The sequence below is a fragment of the Myotis daubentonii genome, chromosome 3, assembly GCF_963259705.1.
Source record: "Myotis daubentonii chromosome 3, mMyoDau2.1, whole genome shotgun sequence".
NCBI lineage: Eukaryota > Metazoa > Chordata > Mammalia > Chiroptera > Vespertilionidae > Myotis > Myotis daubentonii.
Genome location: NC_081842.1, coordinates 219,883,758 through 219,904,039, shown reverse-complemented (window position 1 = coordinate 219,904,039; position 20,282 = coordinate 219,883,758). Strand labels below are relative to the sequence as shown.

The window sequence follows — 20,282 nt, the reverse complement described above, 5'->3', positions numbered from 1 at the left end:
GCTGGGACCAGTCTGGGGGGTTCTGGACCACCCCAGCGGCCCACAGAGACCAGACAGGCAGACAGCTCAGATGGGAAAGACTGGCCTGGGAGCCCTGTTCTTGGCCTTTCTTTCCCTGAGTTGTCAGCTGGACTCACCCGTCCCTGTTTCCTGGCCTGTGCAATAGCTTATCTTTCTCTTTGTCCCGGGTCATTGGGAAGATGACTGAGATCCTACTTTGGAAGCTCCCAGAACATAGAACTGGACACATGTCAGCAACAGCTGTTACTGCCCAGGAGGCAGGCAAGAGAACGGGACGGGGGTGGGGGGGGGGGGGACTAGGCAGGGAGGTGCTGCCGGGACCCCTTTCCAGAGAGGGAGGGATGCCTCCCACCAGAGTCTCCTCAGGCCTGTGACTTGAAGGAGGGGCAGGAAGTGAGCCACCTATATCTTGGGGGGTGGGGTGAGGTGCAGGGGACATTCCGGAAAGAGGAACAGGCAGTGCCAGGAACTGGGGCAAGAGCGAGCCAAGTTCCAGAGGAAAGGAGATGAGAAGGAGCCAGAATGGCCAGTGTCCCTGTGTGTGGCTGGCTTATCACTCTGGGGACCATGGGGAGAGGGTGGCCCAGGCGAGAGGAGATGGTGCCCTGGGCCAAGTGTGCAGGGGTGAGTGGTGAGGACTGAGAGGTACTTGGGAAGGTGTTTGGTCACTGCTGTTGTTATATATGTGAAGGGCTTCAAAATACAATCTCTATATATAAAAGCCTAAGCGACTGAATGACCGGTCAACCAGTCGCTATGAGGTGCACTGACCACCAGGAGGCAGATGCCCAATGCAGGAGCTGCCCCCTGGTGGTCAGTGCGCTCCCACAGCCAACCTCCCGCGGTCCCCGCCCTCGCCCTCACCCCCCAGCCTGACCCAGGCCGAGGGACTCCACCCGTGCACCAATTCATGTACCGGGCCTGTAGTCAAGAATAGTAAGTTACATATGCTGTTTTAAAGGTTTAAGGAAGTTAAAGTTCGTTAATAAATAAGCCCCAATATTAACCAAAGGCCCCTTATGAGGCTGTTGTGATTTCATAAATAGAATATTAAGGTTTGGGACCAGAACTTAACTATTTTGTGTCCATGTTGTTAGGTGCAACCTAATATTTTTTTAAATGTACTTTTACTGATTGCAGAGAGGAAGGGAGAGGGAGAGAGAGAGAAACATCAATGATGAGAGAGAATCACTGATCGGCTGCCTCCTGCACATCCCACACTGGGGATCGAGTTTGCAAACCAGCCATGTGCCCTGACTGACTCGAATGGTGACCTCCTGGTTCGTAGGTTGACGCTCAACCACTGAGCCCTGCCGGCTATGCCACACCTGTGTCCTTTTAGTTAATATTTGTATGACATGTCTCTTTCCATCCCCCTTTAAATTTCCTGTATCTTTATATTTCAGATGATTCTTGTCTCCTGTAAACCACATAAAATCAGACTATTTTTAATCATGGTCCCTCAGTCCCCCTGATTTCAGACCGCTGGTCTGCAGCACTGTGAGGGCGTACATTTCTGTTGTTTCAGGCCACGGGCTTGTGGTTGTTTGAAACATGTACTTCACAGGTTCTGTCGGTTGGCCTCTGTGGTTTTCAGGTCCTCCTGTTGAAAGCAGAAGACATTTGGTCACATGGGACAAAGGAACTAAAAGTACCCGTATGTCAGGTATCAAGAAATCAGCAGGGCATGAGTGGGGGGGGGGGGCAATGGGGCGATAAGGACACATATGTAATACCGTCATCAATAAAGGAAAACAGAGAAAGAAATCGGCAGACATATGAAGCATGTTTAAGAATGGTCATGGGGGAGGTTGGGGCGTTTTAACTTTCTGCGTATTCTTTTTATTGTTTCAAAAAATGTTTGTGGTTTTCTTTTTTGTTTGTTTTTGTTTTTCCCCTTTGTGGTATGTGTGTGTGTATATATATATATCCAATATTATTTATGCAAGGAATGGGACAAGATGTAACTTAAAATAATTTTTAAAAAGTTTTTAAAAATCATTTTTGTGTGTGTTAACAATTTTGGTGCCTTATCAGAGTTTTGGGGGATGGAGGGGAGGAATGGTCAAGGTTTATATTCAGCCCAGACGGTGTGGCTCAGTGGTTGACCGTGAACCCAGGAACCAAGTCACTAGTTCAGTGATGGCGAACTATGACACGCGGGTCAGAGGTGACACGCGAACTCATTTTTTTGGTTGATTTTTCTTTGTTAAATGGCATTTAAATATATAAAATAAATATCAAAAATATAAATCTTTGTTTTACTATGGTTGCAAATATCAAAAAATGTCTACATGTGACACGGCGCCAGAATGAAGTTAGGGTTTTTCAAAATGCTGATACGCCGAGCTCAGAAGGTTCGCCATCGCTGCCAGTTGCTTTTGGTCAGGTTGCAAGCTTGATCCCCAGTAGGGGGGTGTGTGAGAGGCAGCCGATCAATGATGTTCCTCTCTCATCATATAATGTTTCTGTTTATCTATCCCTCTCCCTTCCTCTCTCTCTAAAAATTAATAAAAAACATATTTAAAGATTCATATTCAAAACATTTTGTTTTTGCCACTCTTTGACTTTTTGCTGTTGTTAACCCTCACCAGAGGGTACATTTTTCATTGATTCAAAAGAGAGAAATGGAGAGCAAAAGGGGGAGAGAGAGAGAGAGAAAGGAACATGGATTGGTTGCCTCCAGTACTCACCCTGACCCAGGATCGAACCCAAAACCTGGGTATGTGCCCCATCTGGGAGTTGAACCAGACCCTTCGGGGCACACGATGCCACTCTGACCAACTAGGACACCAGCCAGGGCTGTTTAACTTTTGGAGGAATGTCTCTTCTCCATCGCAGCTGCGCCGTTTCACATTCTCATCAGCAGTGTATGAAAGTTCCAGTTTCTCTACATCCTCGTTAACTTGTTCTATTATTAATTATTAGTAGCCCAGTGCACAAAATTCCTTCCCCCGGCTGCCGGCACCGGCTTCCCTCTGGCACCCGGGACCCAGGCTTCCCTCGCAGCCCTGGCTTCGCCTGGAAGGTCATCTGGTCTAATTAGCATGTTACGCTTTTATTATTATAAATTATTATTATTTATAGTCATGCTAGTGGGTGTGACATATCTCGTTGTGGCTTTAACTAGCATTTCCCTAGTGCCCAATGATATTGAGCATATTTTCATGAGGCCGTGCCCATTTATATATTTTCTATGGAGACGTGCCTGTTCAAGTCCTTTGACCAATTTTTAATTGAGTAATATTTTTGTTGTTGAGTTGTAACATTTCTTTTTATATTATGGATACTAGACCCTTATCTGACATATGATTTGTAAACATTTTCTCCCATTTTTGTGGGTAGCCTTTTCGCTTTCTCAATAATGTCCACGAGTTCTTCATTTTTGTAGAAAATAAAAGACATATCTCTTTCATTAAAAAAAAAAAAAATCTGAACAAATATTGGTGACCATCCCTGGGTAGTTTGGTTGTCACTATTTTATGTCATTTCTGAATGAACCGCGACAAGATTGTCTAAGTGTGTTACTTTCGCACGTTGGTAAATGGAAAGTGAAACTTTCCCATCATCACGTCATGCTATTCGGGCACTTGTTGACGTGCAGTGCAGGCCTTGGGGGTGGAATGCACACCCTGGGCGGAGGCCTGGTGTCCACCCTGGGCCTCTCCTCGCAGGTGGGTGGCAAGTCCCTCGAGGATCCCTGATTGTTCTCCTCCCGCTTGGTTTCTGCCACTGGCTCCCAGGCGAGCCTTTGGGAATCGGAAACTGAAACTGAAGCTGTACCCCCGCTGAGGCTGCTCTGACACGCCCCCTGACGTGTGAGGCTCAGGCTCAGAAAAGGGGTGAGCTGCCAGGGCCTGCCGGAGAGGGAGCTGGAGCTGAGACAGTGCACTCATCGTCATCGTCGTCTCAGGACCTGTGGAGGACCTGGCATCAGAGCGCACAGCCATGGTGAGGCGGGTGACAGGCTGGACAGGTGGGCTGGGCACCAGTCCATTACCCTCTCCCTCCCTGTGTGCCAGGCAAGCGGAGCTGCTAGAGCTCCCAGGTTCCTAAGTCTGACACCAGGGCTCCTGCTGACACCAGGGTCTGGGTCTTGGAAGGTGGGTTCTGCCCAGTGGCTGCTTCTGAGGTCCCTTGGGGGACATCTCAGCTAATGAAGGGGGACCAAGAGATGGTCATGGGAGGCTGGCCATTCCTCTAGAAAGGCCTCCTTGTGCTTCTGTCTCCTGCACTGGAGGTCTGTCCTGGTGGATGGAGAGGACACAGAGGGGGGAGCAGGGTCCAGGGCCTAGGAGCTTGCCCTGCGACCAAGGTCATGCGTGTAGTGGTGCCGGGGTCTCTGAGCTCTGTGTGATGCCCACAGGGCGGGTACCTGAAGGTGAAGATGCTGAGCAAGGAGTTCCAGGTGCCCATGAGGGACTCCATGCTGCTGTCGGAACTGAAGCAGCTGATCACCCAGAAGATCCAAGTGCCTGCCTTCCAGCAGCGCCTGCTGGTCCAGGGGAGCAATGAAGTGCTGCAGGACGGGGTTCCCCTGGCCCACCAGGGCCTGCGCTCGGGCAGCGAGGTCGTGCTGGTGGTGCAGAGCTGCGACCGGCCCCTGAGCATCCTGGTGAGGAACGACAGGGGCCGCAACAGAGCCTACGAGGTCCAGCTGACCCAGAAGGTGGCCCAACTCAAGGAGCAGGTGGCTGGCCGGGAGAGCACGAACGTCGACCAGTTCTGGCTGAGTTTCCAGGGGCAGCCCCTGGATGACGAGAAGCAGCTGGGGGAGTACGACCTCACGCCCCACTGCACCGTGCAGATGAATCTGCGCCTTCGGGGGGGCGAGGAGGGGCCGGGAGGGCAGCGCTAAGAGCCACCGCCGGCGAGTCCCTGGCCAAGGGGGCCCATAATAAACGTTGATGCAAAGCTAACTGGCTGCCTCTGCGTCTTCCCTCGCCCCTGCCCTGGCACTCTCACCTCTGCTGAGGAACCTGGGGGAGAGGTGGAGGAGGAGGAAGGCAAGGGTCCCTGCGTGGTCACAACCCACAGCTAAGAAGGATCAAACTAGTAACAACATCCCCCGAGAGACCGGAGGTGCGTCCCCACACCTTTGGGAAATTAACTTCTAGAGAAAGAAAAAGAGGCCTCGCTGGAGTCCATCCTGGCCCAGGTTGAGCACGGCCAGGCCCTGCACAACTGGCCCCACCCAACGTCCGGGTCAGCAGACAGCACTGAGCGGGGGGGGGGGGGGGGGGCCAGGTCAGGCTCCAAAGGCCACAAGGCGATGTCTCCAGTGGGATCAGCGCCCCTGGAAGCGGTGAGGGAGGGAGTCCCTGGGCCTGCCTGGGTCAGCTGGGAGGTGGGGCTCTGGGCCTCTGCGTCCTCCGGGACCCACTAGCCCACTCCATCCAGTGAGCGTTGGTCTGGGAGGGGTGTGGACAGGGCCTGAACACTCACTGTCACCACCGGTGACCTGCTGAGTGGAGGCTGTGCCTTCGGGTTTCACTTAGTGGAGAGGCTGTGGCCGAGGGAAGGGCGCCCGAAGGGGGGCTCCCCTGGAAGAGCTTTGGGGAGCACCGCCCGGCACAGGCTGCCAGTGCTTCCACACCAGATGCGCCTCCTATCCCAGTTCCCAAACGACCCCACAGGAGCCAGGCTGAGCCAGCCTGGGATGCAGGCAAGATGGGGGTGACAGAACAGACACCTCTCTGGGCGAAAGTCCGAGATTCTGGGGACACGCAGTCCTCAGCTTTCAGACTCTTCGGGGGGATTTATTTGGCTGGAGACCGAGAGCCCCCTTTCTGGTCTGTGGGAGTCCGTATTTGGGCTGGGGCTGGGCAGCCACCTCAGGTCTGCCTCGCCTAGGACGGGTGTGTAGACACACAGGTGTGCCTGTGGGGGGCTCTCCACGTTCCAGCCTCATTTCCGGGGCCCCACTCTCACCTCTTCGCTGCAAGTCAGCAAGCGTAAGCACACACCTTGATGCCACCCCCCTTTCCTGAGCCCCCCCGCCCCCCCGCCAGGGCCTGGAGAAGGAGGGTCCTCCAGAGGGGCCTCTGCATAGCTAGCCCTGCCTAGCTCCTGGCCCTGAGCTCTGTGGTTGGAGCGTGAGGGGGCACCTCGGGTCCAGCCTGGAGGAACGGAAGGGGCCTCTTCCCGCTCCCCCTCGGTCGTCAGCCAGGCCCGCTCCAGTCTGGACGCTCTGGATCGCAGTGCGTCCCTGCACTCAGCCTGGCGGGAGCAGCGCGATTGTGGGCGCCGGGAGGGGGCGTGGCTGGCCCTCCCCCGTCCCCCCGCCACCAGCGGCCTGCAATTGCCACCGCTGGACGGCAGGGAGCGCCCTCCGCCCTGCAGTGAGGCCCGAACTGACCCAGGAACGGAAGGTGGGCGGGTCTGCGCTCAGTTTTGACCAATCGGCGCAGCGCCCGGAACGCATTGGCCCTCGGCCGCGGGGGGCGTGGCCTGTGGAGCGGCCGCCCCTCCCCGACCCGCGGGGGTCCCGGCCCTACCGAGCTTCCGTCCGGGGTCTGCTTGGGGCCGGGGACCCCCCAGGTTCCCTGTTCTGCAGGGGCTCCAGCGGCGGCGGGGCCCCGGGTCTGGGAGCCCCTTCCCGCGGCCGGGGAGCCCCCGCCGCTCCGGCCCCGCGTGGCCTGGAGCCCCTTGGAAGTCCCGTCACGTCGCCTCCCGATTATGCATTAACCCGGCTCCAGCCGCAGTGCCCGGGGCGGGGCGCGCGCCGGGGGAGGGGCGTCCGTCCGCGGGGGGCCGTCCGCGGGGGCCGCGCAGCACACAGCCCCGGCCGCCCGCCCCCCGTCCGGGCCGCCCTCCGCCCTCCGCCCGCCTCGGCCCGGCCCAGCCGCCCCTTCTCCCCGCCCAGCCTCCGCCGGCGCCGCTCTCCCGGCGCTTTGTTCGCGGGGCCGGCGCGGGTCGCGGAGCGCCGGGCGGGCAGGGGCGGCGCGGGCGGCGGCGGTAAGGGGGCGGGAACGGCCGGGGGGCGGTGCTCTCCGGTCCCGCCCCCGCCCCGCCCCCGGGCCGCCCGCGCTCCCACCGCCTCCAGGGAGCTGCGTCCCGTCCTGTCCAGTCCGGTCCCCGGCGCGGCCCGGCCCGCGCGCTCGCTCCGGCCCTTCCGCCGCCCTCGGCCCGCCATGGCCAGCCCGCGGCCGTCCGGCCCGACCCCGCTGCCGCCGCTGCTGCTGCTCCTGGTGGTGGCCGCGTGCCCCCTGCCCGGCGTCGACGGGACGTGCCCGGAGCGCGCGCTGGAGCGGCGGGAGGAGGAGGCGAACGTGGTGCTCACGGGCACCGTGGAGGAGATCCTCAATGTGGACCCGGTGCAGCTCACGTACTCGTGCAAGGTGGGCCCCCCGGACCCGGGCCCTGAGCCCCTCGGGCCCCCCTGGAGCCCGGCCTGGGGGGCTCTTCCCGCGACCCCGAGCCCGAGGCCCTCCCCTCGCGATGCCTGGCCGCCCGCGGAGACCCCGCCCGGCCGTGGGAACCGGCCCCAGACGCCCCGCGGCGCCCGCGCCCGCTTCCTTGGCGACCGCCGAGCGCCCGGTGGGGCGCCGGGTCCCGGAAAACTCGCGAGCGCCGCAGGGAAAGTTCCACCGCAGCCCCGCCGAGCGTCGCCCAGGCCCGGGGCCGGGTCACGGCCGCCCCTCCTCCCGAAGCCCACGTCTGGGAAACGACCCTGTCGCCCCCCGAGGGAGAGCGTGGCCCCCACACCCCTCCCACCTGCCCGCGGGGAGGGAGAGGGGCCGGGGAGATGGCGCTCTCTGCGGGGCGGAGGTGGGGGTTCCGCCGGGTCAGTGCTGCCCCCCAGGCCTTTGTCAGGGCCGGAGGGGGTGGTCGGAGAGGGGGGTGTCCCATCTCACCTCCCAGTCCCGGGGCCCGGGTGGGGTGCTGCCGTGCCGGTGTGGGGGCAGGCGCTGGACGGGGGCGGGGCCGTCGCTGCGCTCCAGTGTGCGTGGGGGCGGCCGGGCCGGGGCAGGTGCCCCCATCCGCTCCTGGAGGAGCCGCATTTCCCCGGCCTCGCGAGGGGGGCCTGCGGGCTCTCTCCCGCAGCGGGACCCGCAGCCCCGGGGCAGGATGGTGGGTTTTCAACCACGGTCCATTCCTAGGGTGTGCTCAGGGCACCCCGGCCCCTCCCCCACTTCTGGCCCCTAAAACTCCCTCCCCGACCAGCGATCGGATCGTTCCTCTCGCTGGGAGATGGGAACGGGCAGCGGCTCCCGTGGGCTTGGCCTGTGAGGGCTACTGCTGGCTCCCCGCCGGGCCCCCTCCCCTCCACCTGGGGCACTTTGCCAAGTCCCTGCAGGATTTTCCCGACTTCCTCCCCGCCGCTCCTGGGTGTGGCTGGGGTGGGGGGGGCGATGGAAGCTGCCCGCCCTCCCCTGCTGGTTTGGTCCTTCTGAGCCTACTGTGTGTCTGGAGGTCCGAGGGAGAGGGCTGGGCCAGGCGCACCCAGACCACTGGAGGGCGGTGGGGGTCCCTGCAGGTGCTGCAGACCGGGGCTCCCAGCAGGGGGGACGTAGGCAGGTGAACTGGCCACGCTGTCTTTCATCCCCCATTCCGGCACCCCAACCCCCCAGAGCTCCTGAAGAAAGGCCTTTCTCAGGGAGCTGGGCTCCTGTCGGGGGACCTGCTCCTTTGAGGGCGGCCTGTTCAGCCTGCGTCTCCTGCGACCCTCCTGCCGCCCCCACTCCCCATCCCTGTGGACTGTGAGCATCCCAGGGCACAGTCTGAGAAGGTGCCCTCAGGGCCCCCAGAGCCGAGCAGGGAGGGTGGGGCTGCCTTGCGCTGCCCAAACTTGATTCTGTGGTTCTCAGGCTGCTTTTACTGGCAGGAGGAGGGGTCTTTTATCTCCTGGGAGGGGGTGTCTTAGCCCACCCACAGGGCTGCAAAGAATGCAGCTGGCCCAGAGCCCTGAGCTCAGAGCTTGTCGCCCTGAAAGTCTGTCGTCCATGTAGTGTCTCCTGGCTCCATCCAGGGCAGGCCCGAGTAGTGCGGGGCGGACAGGGAGAGGAAGGCAGGGAAGGCGGGCAGCCCAGGCCAGGCGGGTCCCCTTCCCATATCCGGCCTGAGCCCACATGGACACCATTGGAATCGGGGTCGGTTGGACCTGGGGGTTGGGAGCTGTTTCCTGGAGGAAAAGGCCCTGGCGCCCCGTCTGCAGTTTGCCTCTGGCCTCTGTGGCCTCCTCTTCCTAGTGGGAATGGATCACTGATACCTGCCCCCCATTCCTCCCCCCCCGCCCCCCAGGTTCGGGTCTGGCGGTACTTGAAGGGCAAAGATGTGGTGACTCAGGAGAGCCTGATGGACGGCGGCAACAAGGTGGTGATTGGCGGCTTTGGAGACCCCCTCATCTGTGACAACCAGGTGTCCACGGGGGACACAAGGATCTTCTTTGTGAACCCTGCACCCCCGTACCTGTGGCCAGCCCACAAGAACGAGCTGATGCTCAACTCCAGCCTCATGCGCATCACCCTGCGGAACCTGGAGGAGGTGGAGCACTGTGTGGAAGGTGCGTGGGGCCAGGGCGCCGAGGGGAGCGTGCTGTAGGCCGGAGCAAACTCTCGGGGTCTGCCCTTGCAGCTCCCCCGCTCCTTGGCTGTGTCTCTGCCGTCTCCAGGTCATTAGCAGTGCCCCCCCCAAACCCCCACAATGCCACCGTCTTTTGTCCTGAGCTGAGCCAGTCCCAGCCCTGCAAAGGGACAAGCCTCCCCCTCTTACCCTCCCCTCCCCCTCCCTGGCTCTGTACCTCGCAGAGGGTCCTTTTCCAGAGGACAGGCGGGGACCAGGTGGATGAACACCAGCTGTTCCTGTTCCTGCAGCGGCCCAAACGTCTGTCTAGACAGGGCCCAGATGTTGAGCAGTCCCTTGGGGGTGGGGCCCATAGATGGGGCACAGCCCCCTTGCGTGTTCCAAGGCCTGTCACTTGTGGGAAGGGGCAGCTCTGTGGGGTGAGGGCTTCTGTGGGCTTGAAGGGGTGTGGGACTCCGTTATCGAGTTTTCTGTCGCCTGTCCCCACACGTCTATTCTGAATGGCCTGAGAGCATCCCTCCCCCACCACAGCCTCTGGGAGGTGAGCAGCGATCACATGACCAGGGCTCTCTCCCCTCGCCCCCCTTCATCCCAGTATAGTCCCAGTTAGGAGGTGAGATCCTTGGCTGAGGAACGCAGGGAGAGTAAGAACTGCCGGTCCACATCCTGCCTGTCCCCTCTCCCCTCTCGGCTGCCTAGAAGGGATTTATGGGGGGGGGGGGGGCATGAGAGAGTGTTTCTCCCAGGGGCGTAGGAGGGGCCTGTTACTTCCTGTCCTGGGAAGGTGACCCTGTCCCTCTGATGTGCTCTTTGGGCCAGTAGGGAAGTCCCCCTTCTATCCAGTTCAGTGCTGTGATGCTGGCTTGGTTTTTGTGGGGTCCTGGATGGTGGATTCATCTGGCCTGGGGAGGACTGTGCTCGGGAGGCAGACCCAAGTGGGCGGGAGCCCCATGACGTCTTGCCCAGACTGTGGCTGGTTGCTTCTGGGCTGCCTCGTGGTCCCCGGCCACAGCGTCACATGGAGGAGCCAGCGGGGCTGGGCGTCCTAGCCCCTTGCCAGCACTGGCTCGACTGAGGGGTCTCAGCCTGCTGTCCTCCTCCCTGGCAAGGACTTGAGACACTGGCCTCACTCTGGAAGCTTGTGGTTGAGGGAAAAGAAGGGAGTGAGACATGGAGACCGGCAGCTGTGTGATGTGATGCCCAGTGTTGGGGGGGGGGGGGGAGTGGGGCTAAGGAGAGGCTGGAGAGAAGGGTCAGGACAGAAAATGCCCTCTCCCTCGACAGGGAATCTTCGAGAGGGTCAACTGTTAAGTGTACTGCTGGGCGGGTCCAGCCCGAGGGTCTGTGATCAGTAACTGAGGCCTTATGTGGGGTCGGAAGGCATGTGGCGTGAGGGCCACCACGGGCACAGCAAGATTGGCCATCCTGCCAGAGCCCCATCCACACCAACCCGGCTCTGGACATGCCAGGCTGGGCAGAGAGACAGCTGGACAGGAGGGTCCACAGGGAGCGCCCCCAGCTAGGACTGAGACTTGACCTACTGGGTGCTGCCTGCCCTGGCAACCAACACTCAGGGGCAGGACCTAGGCTCCGGGCTGGGGCAGGTGCTGGGCTGCACAGGCCTGTGTGCAGCAGAAGGGTGAGTGCCCAGGAGGGCTGAGCACCGGACGTCCTGAGATAGGCCCCCCAGGGGTATGGTCCAGGGAAAGGAGTTCCTGGAGATGAAGGGAAAGGAAATGGCTGGAGCCTTGTGGTTGGAGGCCGGGAGCTGGCGGGGAGGGCCCAGACTGAGGAGCCTCCCTCCCACTGCAAGGCCCTGGGTTGGAGCTGGGCCACATGGATCTGCTTTGGAAGCCACCCAGGGCGCTGAGGGCAGCGGGCTGGGCGCTGAGGGCAGTGGGCTGGGCGCTGAGGGCAGTGGGCTGGGCGCTGGGGCAGTGGGCTGGGCGCTGGGGCAGTGGGCTGGGCGCTGAGGGCAGTGGGCTGGGCGCTGGGGCAGCAGGCTGGGCGCTGAGGGCAGTGGGCTGGGCGCTGGGGCAGCGGGCTGGGCGCTGAGGGCAGTGGGCTGGGTGCTGGGGCAGGGCTGATACATCACAACCCTGGTCTAGATGAGAGGGGGCGTCTCCCCCGAGTGCCCCAAAGCCGGAGGGACGAGGTCCCCGGAGCTAGGGCCAGGCTGGGGGAGAAACAACCTTGTGCAGAGGCCCTCGGGCTGGGTGGGTGGGAGGAGGGCCCGCCTCCTGTTCTGTAGGAGACGAGCACCTCAGACCCCACCCCAGGCTCCAGGAGCCCAGGCCTCAGCCTAGTGAGGAGGAGGCAGGGCTGGGATAAGCTGACCCTCCCCGTCTGACTGACCCCATTTGCTTCCAGGGCCCCCCAGGGCCCAGGGCGAAGTCTGAGCAGCCACTGACCTGTGGAGGTCACCCCCAGACCACCAGGTCTCACTTGTCCCGAGCACGCCTCACCCCCGGCAAGGCCCAGAGCAGCCAAGGTGGGGGGCCTGGTCCTCCCCGGCCCACCTCTTCCTCCTCCTCCTCGCCTGGGTCCCGAGGGGCACCTGCTGCTCTCAGCACACCTGTCCCCAGCTCTGCTGGGACCTGCAGGGTCTTTCTGGCTCTGCTGGTCAGGCCCCGTCCCCAGCCTCTGCCCCGGAAGGCACCTCCTCCCGTTCTGACCTGGGGAACCACATTCCTGGCATAACTGAGACAGGTATGTGTCCCTCCCTCTGCGCCACCTTTGGGTGAGGGAGGCCTGCGGCTCTGGGACAGCCTCTTCCGGAAGGAGGCCCCCCCTGCTGCTTTGTCGGGGGTGTGGCCTGGCCTCCTCCACTGACAGCCACCCCCACGCCGAGCCTGCCCAGGCTGGCAGCTGAGCCAGCATCTCCTCCAGCCCTTGGCCACCTTGTCCCGGTCAGGGCACTGCCCACTTACGCCACCGCATGAGACTGGTCCTGGCCTCCCCTGCAGCCCCCAGGAGGACACAGGCTGGCCGAAGGCCGGCCAGGCAGCCGGTGGCCCTCCCCTCTCCAGTAGGAGCCAGGAGCAGAGAAAGGAAGTGTTGTTTGCCCCCGCCGGGCCTGGCACAGGGACAGGGGCCTGGCACAGGGACAGGTCGAAGTGAGTCTGGCGCTGGCCTTGCCCAGCCCTGAGACCCAGGTCCTGGCAATCACAGTCCCTGGGCAGCGGTGCTGCAGAGGAGTGGGCCCTGCATGCCAGGAACTGACCCTCCATCTGCCGGTCAGGTACCGGGCTGTCCCGGGAAGTTTCTGAGCCCCCCCCCCCCCCCCCCGCCTCCCCCGCCGCCTCCCGCTGCCTGGCACTTAACCTCTGCACCCCTCGCGATTCCTCGGCCTGTCCCACCCCCTCCACATTCTTCCCCGCTGACGGGAGGTGACTTCTTCCTGTTCACGGCTCCCTCTCCTACCCGCTCTGCATGTGGGTGCCCACCCCGCCCCCGCCAGGTCCCACCCAGCGCCCTTCCTGGCCCCTCCCCCCGGCCGGGCCTCGTAGGGGCAGGTCGGGGCTAGAGGCTGCCCGCCCGCCTGCTCCTTTCCTCCGGCGGCTGGGGGAGCTGGGAAGCTGGGGAGCTGGGGGCGTGTCTGCACGGTGGGGCGTGTTCTCCCACCTGGCGTCCCGGTAGGAAGGCACCGTGGGCGCCCCGTGCGCAGGACAGGACGGCGGGCTGGGACTCCACGTGGGTCCAGGTGCTGGCGGGTGGCGTGCGCTCCCGGGGGCAGCGGGGGCCTGTGACCTCGTTGCTTCCCTTTGAGCTGAGTTCGTGGAAACACCTCTTGGCTTTTTCCATACCGACCCCACCCCCTCGCTCTCCACGGAGAAACCAGCCCAGCCTCCATTCTCCCCCCACAGACTGGAAATGGGAAGAAGTTGTTTTGAAACTGCCCTCCCTCCTGCCTCCCTCTGTCACACGGGGTGCTGGACCGAGCATTCTGGGGGGGCCTGCCTGTACCTCGCAGCGCTGGGTGCTGGGACCTGCGCTGCACAGGTGCGGGAGCGGCCGGTTCCCTAGCCGAGGCCTAGAGCTGGCCGGGTCTGGGACTGCCCGTTGGGGCAGGAAGTGCAGGGACTGCCTGGGAAGTCTGGGTGGGGGAAGGGGGAGCGAGCCCAGACCTGGGGCCTCAGGTCGAGCACTGCCCTCCTCACCATCCCCTGTGCAGCCTGTCTGTCTGCTTTGCTTCCTTCCTGGAGGGTGGGCCCCGACCCGCAGGGGGGAGATAAACAGCTGCAGGAACAGGCTCCCACACCGGGTCCATCCATCGCCCCTAGCCTCCACCTGTGGAACCCAGGCCAGCTGCCCCTCTCCCCGCCCCCACGCTCAGCCCTGGCTCAGAGGCCTGGGTGGAGGGCCACGGACTTCCTGTCTGCCCTGCCCTCCTGGCCCCAGCACCCACTCACCACAGGCCACTGGGGCTGCGGCACCATCACCACAGTAGCCCTAGGGGCACTGACACCCCACAGGCCCAGGAAGCGCCCGCCTCTCACTCAGAGAAATGGGACAGCACCCCAGTAACAGCCACCCCAGGACAGTGACCAGGGACGCAGCTCAGCTGAGGCTACTGTGACCCCAGTGGGTTTGCCCTGGGGCCCAGAAGCCGTCATGTTGGAGTCCAGGCTGCGGCTGGGATCTGGAGAGGGGTGATCTAGGCCTGCCCTGCGTGGGAAGCTCCCCTCCAACCCTCCCTCCACCGCCCCCCACACCCCCCCCCCCAGACCCTGAGAACTTCCTCTGAGGAAGGGCCCCTGCCGGGCACTGACAGCTGGGCCTGGGAAGGGGCAGAGGTCCCTCCTAGCCACCCCCTCATTGCCCCCCGTGGAGAGGGCTCTTCAGCTGTGTGGCGTGCACATGTGTGTGTGCACGTGTATGTCTGCACATGCACTCTCTGCCTCAGATGCAGTAATCTGTGCACAGGAGAATTCTGGTCAGAGCCACAGCAGGTGGCCTGTGGTTCCTGCCCTGCTGGTTTCCTGGAACCAAAGCTGGTTTCCCTGTGTTCTGATGAGGGCCAGGGCCCTGCAGGAGCGCTGACAGCAGGCTGGTAAGGGGCGACCTTTGCCAGGCCTTGGGGACAGGGCCCCAGCCTCTGTCCTCTGTGGGTTCCAGCCTCTGCTGGCTGTAGCTGTCCCGTCCGCCCCAGTGTCCAGCTGTGGGTCTGTGTGCATCCCTCCCTCCCCTGTGCCTGACAAAAGGCTGGGCACCACTTCCTCCGCCTCTCAGTGCTGGAGACCAGACTGTGGTGAGGGCATGAGAGTCCCTGGGGCCATTTGCTCCCTCACGTACCTGCCAGACCGAGTCTGACACAGGGCTCCGGTGGGGGTCGCTGGACTGAGGGTGCCTGAGCCTTCCCTGCTCCTCCTCTCAGGGCTGTCAGTCACCGGACACTAGGCCCTGGGCAGAGCAGGCAGCCTGGTTTGGCTGTGGTGGCCCCTGTCCCTCTGCTCACAGATGTGAGGCCCCAGTGCACACCTGGGCCAACTGTGGCCCTACCTGGCTGCCAGGAGCGAGGGGATGTGGGCCCACTTTTCCTGGAGCTGGTGGAGGGAGGCTCAGCATATCTGTTCATTCATCCATTTATGGTTCCTTTCTCATCCACCACCCCCAGCAGATCCTCCAAGGGCCACTGGGAGGGGCGGCTGCTGCCACCTGCACAGGCCCCTGCTGGGTTCCTGATGTGCCTCCCAAGGAGGCCAGGTGTGTGCAGGGGGAAGGCACATTCTGGGCAGAAAGACAGTGGGATGAGGTGAGCAGCGGTGGTCCCCGTAGTGTGGATGAAGGGTAGTGGAGGGCATGGTGCCGGGGAGAAGGCTGGAAACTCACAGCTCACTGCCAAGCCCTGGATGGCAGCTGGCCGACCCTCCTGCTGAGCCCGCCTCCACCTGACAGCTGGCACCTTTGCCCTCCGTCTGCACCCTGGTGGCCCCAGACCTCGCTGTCCGGCCTCTGTCTTTTCACCTCTCCAGCTCTCTCCTCGCTGGGTCTCCTGTCTTTTTGCTCCTTTGTTCCGTGGGTCTGTCTGCCACCCCCCTTCACCCTGAGGCCACGCTGGCTGCCACCTCCAGGAAGTGCGCCCTCACACCCCACTCAGACCGTGGTGCTGGGCTGTGTATCGCCCGTGGCCACACAGCTGGGTCCTTCGCAGAGAAACGCCTCCCCACTCACCACTGACTCACTGACCACACCTGGGCACCTCCCTTGCTCCCCAGCTTTCTCTTTCCTTCTGGGGATGTGCTTGGAGCAGTCCTGGGGGTAAGGGGTGGTGGGGGTCAGCCTCACCCCATCCCTGCCTTTCTCCAATGGCCTCCTGCCCCTCCTCTGTTCCGCTGGCGCCCCCTAGCGGCTCTGTCCAGGCTCCCTCCCCCTGTGCTCCCCGGCCTGAGGACCTGCCCACTGGCGCCTTGTCACCCTGGGTCTTCACCGCACTGGCTCCGCCCAGCCCCCTGCAGCCTCCCGCGCCTGTTCTCACCTGGCACAAGTAGTTGTCTGTCTGAGGGCTCTCCCTCCAGGGCTGTGCACACCCCTCCCCCTGATTCAGGTCTGCAGACATCACCCCGCAGACCCTCCAGCCTAGCGCACCACTGCCACTGGGTAACCTGAGCGCGGAGAACTTGTGTGACTCTGGACACACCTCCTGCATGTAGCCCCTCAGGGAGGAGCTCAGACCTGCTGGGGAGGGAGAGAGAAAGGGAACGAGGGAGGGGTGCCTGCAGCTGCCTTCCTGCTCCCAGCCCTGAGCCGGCCCTGCTGAGCTGCTCCCAGAAACTCATTTCATCCCACCGCCCTGTGGTGCCGGCTGCCTCACAGCCCCTGGAGCCAAACCTCACCTGCGGCTGTGATCTGGGCCTGGGCTGGACGCCACCTCCTTCCCAGAGGCTGGCCTGGGTCCAGCAGCATGTCCTGTTGTGAACCGCCAATTGTCTGCTAAGGCTGGGGGAGGGGACTCTGCAGCCTGAGACCGGACACCGGGAGGCCCTGAGGGGGCAGCTGGGGAGGGGTCTGCTCTGCTCGGTCCTCCCCACCCCCCTTTCGCCGAGGCAGCCAGACACTTGTGACGTGCGAGCGCATTTAGGGGTGCGTGTGCGCCAGTGTGACGTGCCTGCCCCAGGGAGGACAGCTCCCCCATCCCCCACCCCATCCATCCTCTCCCTCTGGATGAAGCCAGGGGTCATCTGCATGAGAAAGGGGCCTGCAGGTTGTCAGGGGCTGGACTCTGTCCTCTCTAGACCCCATCCCCCACCTTCCTTTTCGGGGCCAGAGAAGTACAACCAGACCCTGTGCGTGTGCACACGTGTGTATGTGTGCTGTGTGTGTGAGGACCCAGCTGTGTTGCATGAAGGTGAATGTGTGTGTGAGGTGCCCAGTGTGTATGTGCACGCACACAGCTGACACCAGTGCCCACGCAAACTTGAGTGGGTGTGTGCGTGCCTGTGTGACACCTGGAACACCAGATGTGTGTACATGTGTGTGTAGTTGCATGTTGCTGTGTGTGAGCCCAGAGTCCAGGGGACTGATTCCTGGTTCCAAGCACCCTCTCTATTCCTTTGTGGGGTGTGAGCCGCCTGGGCTGGTCTGGGCTGAAAGATTTTGAGCCTGAAGATCCCAAAATAGCTTTGGTCGCCTGAATTCCCCTCCCCCAGCTGGGTCTGGGGCCTCAATGGCCCTTTGTCTCTGAAGACCGCCAGCCCCTGTGGGGGGCTCGGGCTGGGGCTGGGCTGGGAGGGACCAGGCAGCCCGGCGGTTCCCTTTCCCCCAAGCCCCACCCCAGAGTTGGCTGGTTGGCCAGCCCCTCGTGGGCAGATCCCAGGGTCCCTGCCAGCCCCCGCTGGGTTCCCTCTGATCCCAGGCTTACCCTCCCCACACCCCGGTTTCTTCCCCGCCCTTTTCACGGAGCCCCCCAGTTGCAGTGGCAGCAGCAAACAGGGCCTGTGGGTGTGTTCCCCGTGGGCCCTGGGGGCACCGTGGTGTTGTCTGGGGGGCTACAGAGAGAAGCAGATGGGAAAGTGTGTGACCCTGGGCTCCCGGCCAGTCTGTGCCCTGAGATAAAGTCAGACCCTGCCCTGGGCGCTCCCAGTCCAGGGCGGTGCCGGAGGAGCCACGGGCACTATCAATCGGTGTGGGCAGTGCCAAGGTCCAGCGAGATGAGGGGCGGGGTAGGTGGGAGGACCCCGAGGAGAGGGGGGCAGCTGAGGGCAGGGTCGCCACTGGTATTGGGTGGGGGAACCACTCTGATTGGCGTTTCCTGCAAGGTTTTATTGGAACCTTGGGTTCCAGGGCTCCAAGAGTTTGAAGACCTCCACGGGGGGTGATGGGGACCCTGACGGGGGGGGGGGGGGGGAGGGGGCTGACCCCGTGTGGGGTGTGGCGTTAGTGTGCCTGCTGAAGGACGGAAAGGAGTCGAGATGGACCTGGGCGCGGGCAGCAGGTGGCTGCCCGTGAGGAAGGTTGAGTGTGTGGAGGAGCCCTGACAGGAGGGGGCGATGGGGTGGGACCCCTGGCCTGTTTGTGAGGCAGCTGGCTACCTGCTGGGTGGAAGGCCCTGGGGGAGGGGCCTGGCTGGAGGCACAGAGGTAGGTGGGTGTTGCCCTGTGGTGGTGATGCCAGGAAGGGTCTGGGGAGAGGTCGGGGTGCGGTTAGGACTGAGATGAGATGTAAGAGGACCGAGGTGACACTGGTGGCCATGCCACAGCAGTTTGGCTGGAGGGAGACCTTCGGACAGCAAACACAGACGCCCCTCCCAGGGCCCGCGCTCCGTGTCCGAGCGTGAATGTGACTGTGGGTGTGATGGGATGGCTGTGACTAAGGGTGGGGGTGGAAGGGGATGCAGTTAATGTCTTTCCAGCTGGGTAGGGAGTCAATGGAGGAACCGGCCAGGAGGGACGCTGGGATGGGGCGGGGTGTGGCCTGACACCAAGAAGAGAAGGGACCCTGTGCTGGAGACTGTGCTTTGTCAATGTGAGAAACGTCCAAACCCGTAGCGCGCTTTTGAGTTTATTTGAGCCAAACTGACGTCAGTTGCAGGGGAACAAAATCTCAAAGGGTGGAGGAAACGCTCCGGAGTGAGGTTTACAGCGTGTTTGTACGTTAGAACCACAGAATCACGGGAGGGGACGCGGGGGCTGGGTAACATGAAATCCGGGCGGGAGACAGCCAAGCGGGCAGCCTGTGTGGTTGGAGAGCGTCAGACGGAAAGACAGGAATTGTACGTTGGTGTGCAGGCAGCGGAGTGACATTCACAGCACAGGGGAGGGTGTCCTTGTCCTGCTCTGGGCGTGCCCTGAGGGGGCTATAAAGGATGGTCTCTGGCCTCTCACAGGTCTGTTATCTGAAACGCAGGGTGACCTTTGTCACTGGCAGCTACGGGCGGAAGCAGGCCCAGGCGGTGACGGTGACGGTGACGCCGACGCCGTGACCCGGTTTAGCTGGGAGTCTAGGATCTGACCATCCTGGGCGCCTCTCCTGAGCTTGTCAGGGTTAGTGCGTGGCCTCTTTCCTCCACAGCTTCCTCGCCCCCACCCCGGCCCCCAGAAAGGGCCGTCGGACTCTAGGAGGGGCCAGGGGGCCGGGGCAGGGGCCTGTGGCCAGGTCCAGGATGGAGGGAGCCAACGTGGGTGGGTGTGGCGGGGCACTTAGAAAGTGGAGGGTCGGGGTGCAAGTGAGTGAACTGTGGTCATGGAGATGCTCACCTATGGGATCCTGGCCGCCCAGGGTGGGATGTGAGTGATGAGGACGGTGGGGGCAGGGCACGCGTCCCCCACACCCCAGCCGGCCTGGAGCTGGGGTCCTGACATCTGGGCGGGGCAGGGCAGGGGCTGGGGAAGGTACCTCTGGGGGCGATGCGGAGCCTTCTGACCACGCCCAGCCCTGCGGTGACATCCGGGCCTCGAGTTCCAGGGGCGGCCGCTGGGGGCGCTCCAGGCTCGCGGGCGGACCGCCGTGAGTCCTGAGACTGTGGACTGACCCTCATTTACATGAACTCATTTGCATGCTCCACCGGCCGGAACGGAGCTGGGGGCGCGCGCGTGGTTTGGGGCGCTGCTGGCGATTCCCAGGCGACGTGGGCCCGCCGTGGCCACCTCCACCCTCTGCGTCGGACTCAGGCCCCTTCCCACCTTATGTGTCTGTACTTGAGGGTCCTACACACGGCCAGGGTGGGGCAGCTGGACAGACACGCACAGGCCCACAGTGACCCGACAGCAGCCCAGAATGGGGCCCCTCGTGCAGGCCCGAGCCCCCGAGCCGCCCCCCGCCCCGCGAGGACTCAGACCTCACACTGCACCGCCCAGCCCAGCCCAGCCCAGCTCGTGGGAGCAAAGGGAACCTGCCCCTGACCGGCCGCAGCCCCAGCTCCTACCCCTCCCGCCCCTGATCGCGCCCCACTCACCCTTCACCCGCCCCCTCCCCAGCACCTGCCGCCTACTCCCCTCTCGCCCACCTCTGCCGCAGCCCCCACCCCACCCCCATCTCCTCCCTCCACTACCTCCTGCCCGACCCCGCGCCCCGGCCCCGCCTGCCCCTGATCCCTTTTGTGCCGCCCTCCGCCCTCCCTCCGTAGCCGCCGATCTCGCTGCGCCGTGAGCCGACTCCCCGAGGACGCCGGGGTCCCAGAGGCGCATCTTCCTTTGTCTCTGCTCCGCCCTCCCCAGCGCCCCTCGCCCCACACTCACGGCCTCAGCCCGCCCGGCGCGGACGAGGGCGAGGGGAGCTGGCGCTGCGCGCCTGGAGGC

The 20,282-nt window shown here is 63.0% G+C and overlaps 2 protein-coding genes across 6 annotated transcripts in view; both read left to right on the top strand.

Annotated features, from left to right (window-relative positions):
• The first annotated feature begins 3,798 nt into the window (after positions 1–3,798).
• Positions 3,799–4,940, top strand: ISG15 (ISG15 ubiquitin like modifier). The gene is made up of 2 exons (XM_059691632.1): positions 3,799–3,972; positions 4,388–4,940. Exons 1-2 carry the CDS (start codon positions 3,970–3,972, stop codon positions 4,877–4,879), a joined length of 495 nt encoding a protein of 164 aa, XP_059547615.1. The 5' UTR covers positions 3,799–3,969; the 3' UTR covers positions 4,880–4,940.
• A 2,109-nt stretch (positions 4,941–7,049) lies between these two features.
• The window catches only part of AGRN (agrin), a 32,472-nt gene continuing 19,239 nt past the window's right edge, over positions 7,050–20,282 (top strand). For 3 of the 5 annotated variants that reach the window (XM_059691625.1, XM_059691623.1, XM_059691622.1), the window contains exons 1-2: positions 7,052–7,361; positions 9,265–9,526. In XM_059691625.1, the coding sequence (XP_059547608.1) occupies positions 7,155–7,361; positions 9,265–9,526 (469 nt within the window). In that variant the 5' untranslated portion in view covers positions 7,052–7,154. Of the gene's footprint in view, positions 7,362–9,264; positions 9,527–20,282 lie in introns of all 5 variants that reach the window. The other 2 variants (XM_059691627.1, XM_059691626.1) reach the window with 2 other exon arrangements.